The sequence below is a fragment of the Sinocyclocheilus grahami genome, unplaced genomic scaffold, assembly GCF_001515645.1.
Source record: "Sinocyclocheilus grahami isolate Dianchi unplaced genomic scaffold, SAMN03320097.WGS_v1.1 scaffold257.1, whole genome shotgun sequence".
In the NCBI taxonomy this organism is placed as follows: Eukaryota; Metazoa; Chordata; class Actinopteri; order Cypriniformes; family Cyprinidae; genus Sinocyclocheilus; species Sinocyclocheilus grahami.
The window spans coordinates 478656-491534 of NW_015505436.1; the positions used below are offsets into that span (position 1 = coordinate 478656).

At 36.0% G+C, this 12879-nt stretch overlaps 1 protein-coding gene across 2 annotated transcripts; it reads left to right on the forward strand.

The window, feature by feature from the left end:
- Nucleotides 1-163: 163 nt before the first annotated feature.
- LOC107598827 (poly [ADP-ribose] polymerase 6-like) lies at nucleotides 164-10204 on the forward strand. Of its 2 annotated transcripts, none has more exons than XM_016290263.1 (23): nucleotides 164-442; nucleotides 857-1028; nucleotides 1277-1354; nucleotides 2723-2817; nucleotides 3023-3083; nucleotides 3202-3292; nucleotides 3366-3432; nucleotides 3514-3663; nucleotides 4101-4239; nucleotides 4648-4779; nucleotides 4972-5067; nucleotides 5162-5254; nucleotides 5373-5498; nucleotides 5603-5668; nucleotides 6880-6947; nucleotides 7040-7088; nucleotides 7178-7290; nucleotides 7371-7443; nucleotides 7559-7628; nucleotides 8603-8682; nucleotides 8903-8966; nucleotides 9097-9181; nucleotides 9283-10204. In XM_016290263.1, the coding sequence occupies exons 2-23, from the start codon at nucleotides 1017-1019 to the stop codon at nucleotides 9377-9379; spliced, it is 1905 nt and encodes a 634-aa protein (XP_016145749.1). In that variant the 5' UTR covers nucleotides 164-442; nucleotides 857-1016; the 3' UTR covers nucleotides 9380-10204. The 2 variants fall into 2 exon arrangements, with proteins under 2 accessions (XP_016145749.1, XP_016145748.1); XM_016290262.1 differs by having other exon boundaries at nucleotides 860-1028.
- The last annotated feature ends 2675 nt before the right edge of the window (nucleotides 10205-12879 follow it).

The following is a 12879-nucleotide window of genomic DNA, read 5'->3' on the forward strand; positions in this document are numbered from 1 at the left end:
GTCAGGCGGTGTATAACACAGCATGCATTAAAAGATGAAAATATCAGGTCATGGACATGCAGGGGGTTGCATTTGATCTTCTGTTCCATGATCTACCAGGCATGTCTTTTCTGCTCACCCCTCCTCCCCTCCTGCTACTAGCACACTGGCTGTCAGCTGCCGGTCTCATGACCCCGACGGCACGCACTGAGCATGCCCGAGCTGTCGTGTGTTGTCAGGGAGAAAGCAGACAGCGGAGACAGCGAGAAAAGCAGCCCGTGAGAGGAGCCAGACGATAAACAGCGACGGCTAGACAATAGGGGTACACATTTCTAATTAAGATTCTTTGTGTCAGCTGACTCACTTTACATATATACGCTTCCTGGTGTGGGGCATTTTGGGATGTTTCGTTAAGGTTATGACAAGCAGACCTCGTTCAAAGCATCTGCCTTGTCTTCAAGAGGTGAGACTGGAATTTTCTATTATAGTGCAGAACTAATGCAATTGAACTTGTTTAATATTTTATGGCTTCTTGTGCTTTATTATGTTTTATTCATTCATATTTTTGTTCATTTATTGTTTAAAGACATTTTCAGAGCATCCAACAGGTGTATTACAGGACAAATGACGTCTGTCTACATTTAATTATTAAATTTAAATCTAAATATAAAAATACTGTATTTAATATAAAAATATATATTAATAAATTGCTGTACTTAAAATCAAATTTAACTCACCACATCAAATGCATGCATGCAATAATTTAAAGTGCATTATAAGTGTTTTGTAATGTACGCCACATGCGGAGTCAATATGTGGTGACACAAATGAACTCTAAATGGACGTTTAATGAATTGCCTCTCTTGCATTGTGTCAGCAGTTTGCCATGGAGATGACTGCTAATTTACTCCAGAAAATGAGCGCAGCCCTTCCATCGGCTTAGTTCAACCTGTGTTGACTTCCCAAACCAGCCTAGCCTAACCACACTTAGCTGGAATGGATGAATTTGGCAGAGGAAACTCGCTAGAGCAGCATCTATGAACAGCATGGTATGAAAATCACACATGCTAACCATTATTTAATCCACTTAAAGCAAATAAGGTGCTTTGATGGACAATATAGCCAGTCCAAGCTGATGATCTAAGATGTAGGCCGCCCTACTGACACAGTCACCCCGTTGAGTAGATTACAGACCGACTGATAAAGGCTATTCAGTGTCTAATGAATGGGGGATGGGTAAGGAATTAGCGCATCACAGGGGAAATTAGCTGTGATTGACCTGTGCTAACTCTTTCAGAGCATCGGTGAGCAATTCTGGAGCGACGAGGACTTGGATGGTGACAGCGATGGTGAGGATTTCTTCTACGGAGCCCAGGTTAGCATATTACCAAAAAATTTACTTGAAATGCCCGCTAAACCTCAAGCTAATTTGCTAAATTAGCAAACAAACCTCATTTTGTTAATTCATTCTTGTATTTTATCTATCTATCTAGGTGTATTTGATCTATTATCTGTTTTGTCTATCTACATACTACAGTGGCTGATTGTAGAATACATTGGGGTTACCAAAGTGCATTGTGGGGTTTTCAGGGGATTAGTGTAGGTTTATGGGCGGCTCCCTAGTATGAGGAGCAGCAGATGGTTGCAGTTTTTCAGATTACCTGAACTTGCTTCAGATTTCTTGCCAAAATGAAGAGTATCTGTCCCCTGTTAATGAATAACAAATGAACAAATCATTCGGGACATTATTTTTGCTTGGTTAAGCTCATAAAATGGTGCTTTCTCAGTAAAAGAACATAGAAAGTAAAATTGTGATTTAAAAAAAAATATGGCAAACAATTTATCATCTTCAGTAATCACAGTAGAGTCAAGATGACTATGTTATCCAAGAACTGGCTTAGTTTAACTTGACAGGTAACAGTTGAGTCTCACCATTTCTATCATTTTAATGGCAGGCCTTGTCTGATCAACCACATATTATTTTCTTGATCAGGTTAACCTCAAATTTGAAAATATATTTGAACTGAAATCATTAAAATATTGGAAACCAATGTACTCAGTGTAATCGATGGTCAGTTAATATACTCTTTGACAACAGGTTATTGTAAATGAAATTTTGAGAGAGAAAAAATGAGAGGGCACTTACAGTAGTGTTCAAAATGTCCACCTCAGAGTTTTTTCATTTAGTAAAGGGTTATTGTCATTAACTAAAACTAAAACTTAAAAATTTGTCAGTAATGTCATTACTTGAAATGAAATCAATATTAACTGAAATAAAATATAGAGAAACTAGTTGTGAAGATGACTAAAACTAAATCGACTAAAACTTTATAAAAAATTACAAAAAATATGTAATAGTATCATATATTAATGATACTAAAATTACTCTGGTTCAGTAACATATTTGACAATGTTTGATGACATGATAATATATATTGTAAATAAATGCATTTAAATGCAGTCTAAAAAATGTACAGAAGTAATAGTTTAGAAATAAATTTAATATAGATACAGATTTATGTGGAACTCAAGACTCACTTCAAAAACAGGCACTGAAAAAAAACTGGGACATCAAGACAATTTCAAGCAAACAGAAACACAGGATGCACAAAATATTTGTGTAAGATTATAATATGCTTTCACTAAGTGAATAAATAAAAGTTTTGGGAAAAGTATAATTATCATCAATAGACATGAAATGTACCCTGAATGGACTCTTATGGCAAAGCCTGTTTCTTTGCAGGGTCATTATGCCACTGACCTGAGTCGACATCCACAGTTGGACATTGATGTTGGTGCAGTGAGGGACATCTATTCTGAAAGTGCCATTTCTGTCAGGTACATTTAGAGCCACAAAGCTTCTACAAGCCCCATGAAATGCTAATACAGTGTGTGAATAAAAGGAAATCAATTGAGCTTACATATAAGGGTTACATCATTTGTTAAGGTCATTGTTAATCTAATGTTTATTTTATTATTTTTATTATTGTCCCAAAAAGCTTGTATAACTTCTCAGACTTTGTGTCTACTGTCTATATTTCAGGGAGTATGAGACCATTGATGATGTCGATATTGATCTACACATTAACATCAGCTTCCTGGATGTAAGAGATCCACAGATACTGTAATATATTAGCTAGATTCTGCCTGCCACTGAAAATACATACCCTGATATGCATATTTACATAGCAAAAAGTTCACATGCCCTACGTATGTTTGCAGGAGGAGGTGGCATCAGCATGGAAGGTCACGAGGACAGAGCCAATCATTCTACGCCTTCGCTTCTCACTGTCCCAGTATCTAGATGGACCAGGTGAGTAATAAATGACTATGTCAGTTACAAAAGACAGGAAGTGACTCAACTGAAGCATCTCAACCTCTTCCAGAACCCACTGTGGAGGTGTTCCAGCCAAATTGTAAAGATGGTTTCTGCCTTGGGGTTCAGCTTAAAAGGTAAATAGTCTTTCTATTCTGTTTTGTACAGCATGACATACTGCATATATTACACCAACAAATATTGATGTCTTCTCACAGAATTCTCAGCATGTTTATATCTAATCAATGGAAACATCTAAGCAATGAGTTCCTGAATGCCCAACAGAGGAAGAGACACAGCTGGTTTAAGGCTGGAGGAACTATCAAGAAGTTCAGGGCTGGACTTAGCATCTTCTCACCGATAACCAAGTAAGATTCAAAACACTCCAGAGAGTAAATGTACCAGATATAAAAAAAAATTGATATATAATATGTATATTATGGGGGAGTTGTGGCCTAATGGTTAAAGAGTCGGACTCGTAACCCAAAGGTTGCGAGTTCGAGCCTCAGATCCGGCAGGAATTGTAGGTGGGGGGAGTGAATGTACAGCGCTCTCTTCCACCTTCAATACCACAACTGAGGTGCCCTTGAGCAAGGCACCGAACCCCCAACTGCTCCCCGGGCACCGCAGCATAAATGGCTGCCCACTGCTCCGGGTGTGTGTTCACGGTGTGTGTGTGTTCACTGCTGTGTGTGTGCACGTAGGATGGGTTAAATGCAGAGCACTAATTCTAGTATGGGTAACCATACTTGGCCACGTCACTTTCGTCATTTTCTTTCTTTATATAATTTTATTTGTTCCTCAGGTGCTCCAGTGTTCCTCTGATTCAGGGCCCTGGGGTGAAAACAAGGCCAGCAGGACAGGAGTTGAGAGCGACCCGCTTGATGAGCCGTTCCATGTCCTGCACCAAAGGAGAACTGCACACCTCCAGCCCAATTGGACAAGTGCGTTTGAACATGCCTATATATTATAATGATGTATATATGTATCGTTTAGACTTTGGGGTCGGTAAGAATTTTTAATGTTGTTAAAAGAAGTTATTATGCGTATTAAGGGTGCATTTATTAAAATCAGTAATATTGTGAAAAATCATTGCAATTTAAAATAACTGTTTTCGATTTTAGTATATTCTAAAATGTAATTTATTCATGTGATGCAATGCTGAATTTTCAGTATCATTACTCCAGTCTTCAGTGTCACATGATCCTTCAGAAATTATTCTAATATGCTGGTTTTGGTGCTCAAGAAATATTTCTTTTGGTTATCAATGTTGAAGATATGTTTGTGGGAAACATTGTTTTTATTTATAAATATATTAAGCAATTTATGTAAAATGATTGCTGTTTCAATAGACTGTGGCCGTCCCAGACTCGAGATCCACGGTGCACATCACCACCAGGCAGCTCATTCAGCTCTTCTTCTCCTCACAAGCTCTCATTCACTGCAAGAGCATCCCAACCCTGGAGTACGGCTTCCTCGTGCAGGTAAACCTCAACAGAGTTAAATGTAAAACCCTTCTAATATTTGCATAATGAATTGCAATTAGTCTTCTTTCTTGCAATTATTTGCATACTTGTGATTGTGTTTGGCTGTTTCAATCGCAAATCTCTCTTTCTCTGCATCCTTTCCTTTTAATGATATTACAACCTAATTATCCATCTTCTTTTGTCCTCTAGGTTATGAAGTACTCAGAGCAGAGGATCCCCACTCTGAATGATTATTGTGTTGTCTGTGATGAACAGCATGTCTTTCAGAATGGTTCCATGCTAAAGGTACACAACAGATTCTTGGAAATCTCCATTAAAATACACCAGTAAAGCCATAAAACTATCATCTCAGTTTCTATTGTGTACGTGTATTGTTCAGCCTGCTGTTTGTACGAGAGAACTGTGCGTGTTCTCCTTCAATACTCTGGGTGTCATGTCAGGAGCTGCAGAAGACGTAGCTACTGGAGCTGAGGTATCACACACACATTTATATTGCTAAATGAAGTTATACCAGAGACTTCTATTGTTTATATATGACCTTTATATAAGATTAGTATTTTATATAATTTATATAATATGTTTTTGTACAGGTAGTGGACCTGCTGGTGGCAATGTGTCATGCTGCACTTGAATCTGCCCGTAAAAGCATCATCTTTGACCCTTACCCCTCTGTTGTTGACCCTCATGACCCCAAGTCTCTGGCCTTCAATCCGAAGGTAGATACTTTATCAGATAAAATGAATAAATATCAGTTTTAGAATTTTCACATTTCATTTTTACAATGACTCTGAGACCTTCTTCATTAATTTTCCACTTATAGAAAAGAAGCTACGAGCGACTACAGAGAGCATTAGACAGCATTACATCAATCCGAGAAATAACACAAGTGAGTAATTCAAAGATCAAAAACAGAATTACAAGATGTATACTCTGAATTCTAAGAAAAAAGTCTAAATTGCAGGATGTAAACTTGCAATAGCGAGTTAAAGGGGTGGTTCATTGCGATTTCACTTTTTTAACGTTAGTTAGTGTGTAATGTTGCTGTTTGAGCATAAACAATATCTGCAAAGTTACGAAGCTGAAAGTTCAATGTAAACGGAGATATCGTCTTTTAAAATTCTGTCAGTTTAATGCCTACAAAAACGGCTGGTAGGGACTACAACGAGTTACTTCCCGGGTTCGTGACATCACAAACCCAGATAAACCCTGCCCGCGGGAGAAGGCAGCAAAGAGGGCGAGGCCATGCTGCGCTGCTTTAGAGAAGAGGAAGAGAAAACTAGAGGTGCACGTAAAAATCTATTCATATATGAATCGCGATTCTGTCTTCTAACGATTCTAATGGATTCACAGGTTTCAAAATCAATGTTCTAAAGCAGCAGTTCTTAATACTGTTCCTCGCGTCTCCCTGCTCTACACACGCTCTGCATCTCTCTCTCTCTCTCTCTAAAAGTTAATAATTTGCATTTCTCAGGGAAATAGTCCATATTGCGAGATATAAATTCTGAATTCTAAGGAAACAGTTAGAATTGCGAGATGTAAACTCAGAATTCTAAGAAAAAAATCATAATTGTGAGATGTAAACTCGCAGTTGCCAGTTAATAACTTGCAATTCTGAGAGAAAAAGTCTCAATTCCAAGATGTAATCTCACAGTTGCCAAGATGTAAACTTGCAATAGTGAATTAATAACTCACAATTCATAGGGAAAATTCGAATTTGAGAGATGTAAATTCAGAATTCTAAGAAAAAGGTCAGAATTGCGAGATGTTAACTCGCAATTGCAAGAAATAAACTCATAATTCTAGGGAAAAAAAGAATGGTGAAAAATAGTGAAATTAAGCTTCCATAAAAAATAGCTTCACATTTTATAGACGCAGCACTATTTGAGATATCAAGAATTATTTTAGTGTTCTTCACATTATTGTCACCAAGTTTGAAGCAATTCTGGTAAATATAAGAAGCCGATTTCATAGCCTGATGTAAGTGACACGCTTCCTGATGCCAGTTGGTGGCGCTATGACTGCGACTCACAACATCTACATCAGTGTTACATAGTCCTGGTCAAGGGAATGCGTGACACCTAAACTCATATTTTACAGGGCCCTTATGTTGAAATAAAGAAACAGATGGACAAACTGGACCCGCTTGCACATCCTCTGCTGCAGTGGTGAGGGAAACTCTGCTTCCTTTAATGGAATTCTCAGCTTTTCATCATGTTCCTGTTATCATAATGACACTTAATCTTCTTTTTCTTCTCAGGATTATATCCAGCAACAGGTCTCACATTGTCAAGCTCCCCTCCAGCAGGGTAAGGGTGTTTGATTACATTATCTCTCAAATAACAGCGTGACTAAACCTTTATTTCCTCTGTTTCACTCCTCCGTTTTTTGCTAACAGCAACTGAAGTTCATGCACACTTCCCATCAGTTCCTGCTCCTCAGCAGTCCTCCTGCTAAAGAGGCCCGCTTTCGCACCGCTAGAAAACTCCACGGCAGCACGTTCGCTTTTCAGTGGGTTTCAGTTTCGTATGAGATCGTTTCATAATCACTGTTTTATGATTACTGACTAATCACTGGTTCTCTGTCTTCAGTGGTTCTCATATTGAAAACTGGCACTCTATTCTACGAAATGGACTTGTAAACGCCTCCTACACGAAACTGCAGGTACCACAGTTACTCTTATTGTGGTGAATGAAGAACTGTAGTGCGTTACCCACTGATTTTCTGCTTAGCGTATTGGGTATTGGCCAATCTGCCTTCTTGTTCTCTTTGACACAAGCTGCATGGGGCGGCCTATGGGAAGGGCATCTACCTCAGCCCCATCTCCAGCATCTCATTTGGATACTCAGGTAAGAGTTTTTGGGCTCGTCTATAGAGTGCAACATTTTAAAAAACATGCATGGTTTATACAATTTGAAAGACAAAGACATTTTGGACATGGTTGTATAATAGTAATATAATTGGGGGTCCGGTCCACATAAAATATGAAAGCGAAAGTAAAACAAAAGTAACATATTTTTAGAGTTTAAAATTAAGATATTAATTAAATATGTTTGATGCAATAATTCAGCATGTTATTTTCAACATGAATTTGATATTATCACTGTTTTATTCCTCTATCTAAAAACTGTTCATATATTATTGGTCAGATTAATTATAATAAATATAAATTATTTATATATAAAAAAAAAATACTAATACTGGTCTGAGATTATGAGAATAATCACAATAAATATAAATAATAATATTTATTTTTCTCTAAAAACTGGTCAGATTATGAGATTAATCACGATAAATAAAAGTTGTGAATAATATTTTTAGAATAAAAAACAATAAATATATGTTGTTTGTAATATTACAAACAGCTTATATAATTAATCACAAAAACATCATTTATTTCGAATTATTATTATAATTTTTCTGGTTAGATTGTGAGAAAAATCGAATATATATACTGTATATAATTTATATTTATTGTTATTAAGGTTATTTACACAACATGTTATTACAGTATCACACACTATAAATGTATCTTTATGTATTAAAATAAACAGTTGCCTTCATATTTTAAAAATGAGGCCCCTTGCAAAGGTATTAAAACATGTTGAAAATCATTGCCTTGTAAATACCATGATATTTGAATACGTTAATCATTCTGTATGATATATATCCAAGTGCCATCAATACTGCCAGATTACTTTTATAAGGAAACTTGAGCATTTGATTGAGCAGCATTTGAAATCATTTGTTTTACTGCAGTGTTCATTTCTATCCATATAGCACTGTCATATTAGTTTTCACTGTAGACTGTATTTGTGTGCAGGAATGGGAAAGGGACAGCACCACATGCCTACTAAAGAGGAATTAGTACAGCACTACAACCGGGTCAACACTGTCTTACAGGTATTAACTCCATCTGTAGAGACTGGACTGATATGGATGTATTACAGGTGCAATCTGTAGTTAATCAGACTAGGTGAGTCATCCTGATTGGAAACAATATATGCAGAGTTATATGAAGCTTGCGTTTGTGATTGCACTCATTTCACTAATTTGTAAAAGAAGATACTTACCATCTTCTGTTGTATGCATCACTGCTAAATGTGTCATTTTCCTTTTGCAGTGTCAACCCACACAGTCAAGGTTTCTTCAGAGTCGAAATCTAAACTGTGTTGCTCTGTGTGAGGGTACGGGGTTATTCAATTATAACATTCAAACCTGAAATGAGCTATTCCGTCATTCACCAAAAATGGATGTAGTCGTTTTTTTTATGCACTATTCCTTTAAAGTTAACACATTTTATGTTTCTCTCAACAGTAATAACTTCCAAAGATCTACAGAAGCATGGAAATATTTGGGTTTGCCCGATTTCTGATCACGTCTGCACACGCTTCTTTTTTGTGTGAGTATTTTCACACTTTATTACATTGTCTTATTTCAAATTCTGCCTCTTTTGGCTCACAATGTGTCCCACAATTGTCTGTTTTGTCTGTCTTTCCTCAGGTACGAGGATGGCCAAGTAGGGGATGCTAACATCAACACACAGGACGTCCGGATACAGAAAGAGATATTGCGGGTGATTGGGGGACAGTCGACCTGACTGACCCGTTTGACCACTGTGACGCTTTGAGTCATTTTACAAGGGAACATATTAACTGATTATGGGAAATATTTACCTCAAACTAGGTGTTTATGATGATGCTAGCCTCCAGTCAAATTTGTCTTTACGTGGAAAGAAGGGAAACTCGTTTGGACTTTTTGATAAACATTTTAGTAATTGATTTCTCATTTAGTCTCTATATAATTTTCGCTGCTTTACGTTTTTTCTACGTCATGAGAAGTGCAGTTAATTAGCGTTGAATTTACAGCGGTTGAAAAGAGTCAAATTCCCATTTTGCCCACTGTGGGTCTCTATTGCCTAAGTGAATAAAATATTGCATAAAATAACTGGGGAATGAAAAATTCTATAAACCTGCCATTTTAAAGTGTTTATGTCTACCGTTATGGACAATTCCGCATTATTAAGTACTGTTTGATATATGTATACTAGTGTAATGCAGCCTATCCATCAATTCATTCAGTTTATTTTCATGAGAGTGTTGTGACGCCAGTTACTTGTTATGGATCTTAAACCTCTTAACATGAAATGTTAATAAGTTTGGTGCTGTGCACTAGAAGGCATCTTGTTCTCATTTACTCTTCAGAGAGCTTCAAGTGGAGAAGACTGCCAATAAACGACACATTACAGACGAGAAATATACTTATGATTTTGTCAATCTGAAGACGTAAAACGAATCTGGAGGAGGGTCATGGTTTCATATGGCCTATATTTGTATGTCGGCAATTTTTCAATAAATTTAGAGCATGTTACGAATGAGTTCCTTTGTAAAAGATGACAGAAGCTGGATGAAATGTGACCAAATGCTCCCACAATGACAGTAAAACTAAAATTACCTGCACTTCATAACGGCCCTAACAATGGAAACAGCTTGTATAGGGACTGAATAGTGTCTTAATTAAAATCTAAACTTGCCAAAAACGTTTCTATAAACGGCTGGTGGATATCTTAGAAATATAATTAACTTTATATAAGCAATATACTGTATGTCAATGGAAAGTCCCCATAATGATGTAAAAATGCGCACATACGGGCCTGTTGTCATACTGTTATCTGTCACGACCCCTAAAAAAATTAATAGTGTGTTGCATCGCACTGGGACTTCGGTGCGATGTCCCAGTCTGTCCTCCTTTGAAGCAGAAACACATAATAATTCATAACTGCGCTACATCCACATGAGGCCTGCATCTGCTCCGAGACCCCTTACCCTCCCCTTTCCTATTTTACTTATTTTATTTATTTATTTATTTCCAATTAGGCCTACATAGGCCTAATTGTAAATTATGGAAATACAAATACATTTACGGGGGGAAATTATGGAAATATATATAGTGTGTAGGCCTATATATATATATATATATATAAAATTATAAATATATAAATATTAATTAATAATGCATGCAATATATAAGTATATAATACAATAAATAAAATTATATTATTAAACATATTGATGCAACACACACTTCAAAAGAGATATATATATATATATATATATACCCACATACACACACTTCAATATGTTTAATTAATATAATTAATACATTTTATCAATATAATTAAAGGGGTTCTTTTGCTAAAAAGAACATTATTTGGTGTATTTGGTGTAATGAAATGTGTTTATGCGGTTTAACATTATATATTTAATTTATTATATTAATACATAAAAATCTGACTAAAAATACAATATTTTAAGTTTACTTCAGCTACTTGTGAAGAATCTACAGTTCTGCTACATGATTCATTGTCTCTCCAATATTAAAATGCATTAAGCTAAATTATAATGTGCCATTATAAAGCCATTAAAACAATGATTATTGTAAGCATCATAACACATTTTTTAAACACACAATTTTACATTGTAAATACATTAATAAGGTCCTATAGAAAATGAATACAGATCAGACTTAAATGTAAGACTAATTGTATTTGAAAAATATCTATTTATTTGTCACAAAAATATACTTGTTCATTGTTCTTGTTTAATAATAACAAAATAATATTTTTTTTAAAAAGCAGTGTGGTATTTTGTTTTTGTCACCTGCTTTAATATGTCGATTATCCACTTTAACTAAATTGTCTCCTAGGCTAAATGTTGTTTTGACTTCCGAAAGCGGTTTTGTATGATAATGTTTCTTCATCGTTTACTCTAAAGTGCACCAGTTTTCTTCTAGTCGACGGGAAATGGGCAAATTGGATTTATGCTCGGCACATCTTTCATTAATGTAGACATAAATGATCCACTTTCTCCTCCCTTTTGCTCGATTCTCTCTAGACTCTAGACTTTTGGCTGATTGTGGTTATTATCTTTCTCTGGAAACGTTTGAATGCTTTGACCCTCACAAATATTTTACAAATGCAGCTCACGGCTGAGCACACCTCAATCCAGCCCGGCTCGAGTCGTTCTGACACCCTCAGCAGAAAGTGTTCAAAGAGTACTCGGACCGAGCCGTGAGGGAGAACCGCTCCAGAATGCAAGTGAAGCATGAAGGAGCCCTTTTCCAATTTTTCATCAGCGAGAAAATTACCCGGGCAGTTTTCAAGCTTGCATATTTCTCGCTACAGAGCAACTTGCTGTTACAGTTTGTTTTTGAAATGCTCTTGACTGAACAGCAGCGGACGTGAAGTAAAAAGCCATTCCTCTTATCCCTTTGTGAGCGAGATTGCCTTCTTAACCAGAGTTCTCAGTGAAGTCCTCCTCACACCATTAAACAAACTTCATTCTGACTTCATTTCCCTATGGGTGTTGCAATCTGCAGTGCTCCTCTTTGAGACCTAATTTAATTAAATTAGTAAGACTTCCAAAGAAATCCGCCAGAGAGGCCCTGCGGCTGGGTTTCTGTTGTCGGGCAGATAACGGCTGTGAGTGTGTGTCGTCTATGGAGATTGATAAAGTAATTGAAACAGTGATTGTCATCATGTTGGCTTTTATCTGTTCTGGGAGCTCGCTAAAATAAGAGCGTCTGGTTGCCAGTGCACTTGAAAGGCCCAGTTTTACCAGCAGATCTGAAACCTTCCCTAACACCACTGAAATGTGTCCACTCTTCAGATAAATATACTTAAGATCATGTACACACTGTAAAACAATGTAGAAAATGCTACAGAAAATAATCTATGCAAATATGGTAAACTTTTTAAAATAATTATTATTGTTGTTGTTATTATTATTATTATTATATTTTCTTCTTCTTCATAATATTTCCACTATTAATTATAAAGTAATATTATATAGCATTAATATTAATATCATACATTGCATGCATCGCAGTAAAAAGCAACTGTAACATGTATATATTTTATTTTATTAATGTATTTCAATGTAGTATAACGTTTAACAGTAATTTATACTTTGTAGTATAGATTAGTCATTTAAATATTGTTAAAATTGTTTAAATAGTTTCTTACAAGTAAACATGAATTATTTTATATGAAAAATATATTAAAAAATGTATGTATGTTTGTATGTATGTATGTATGTATAT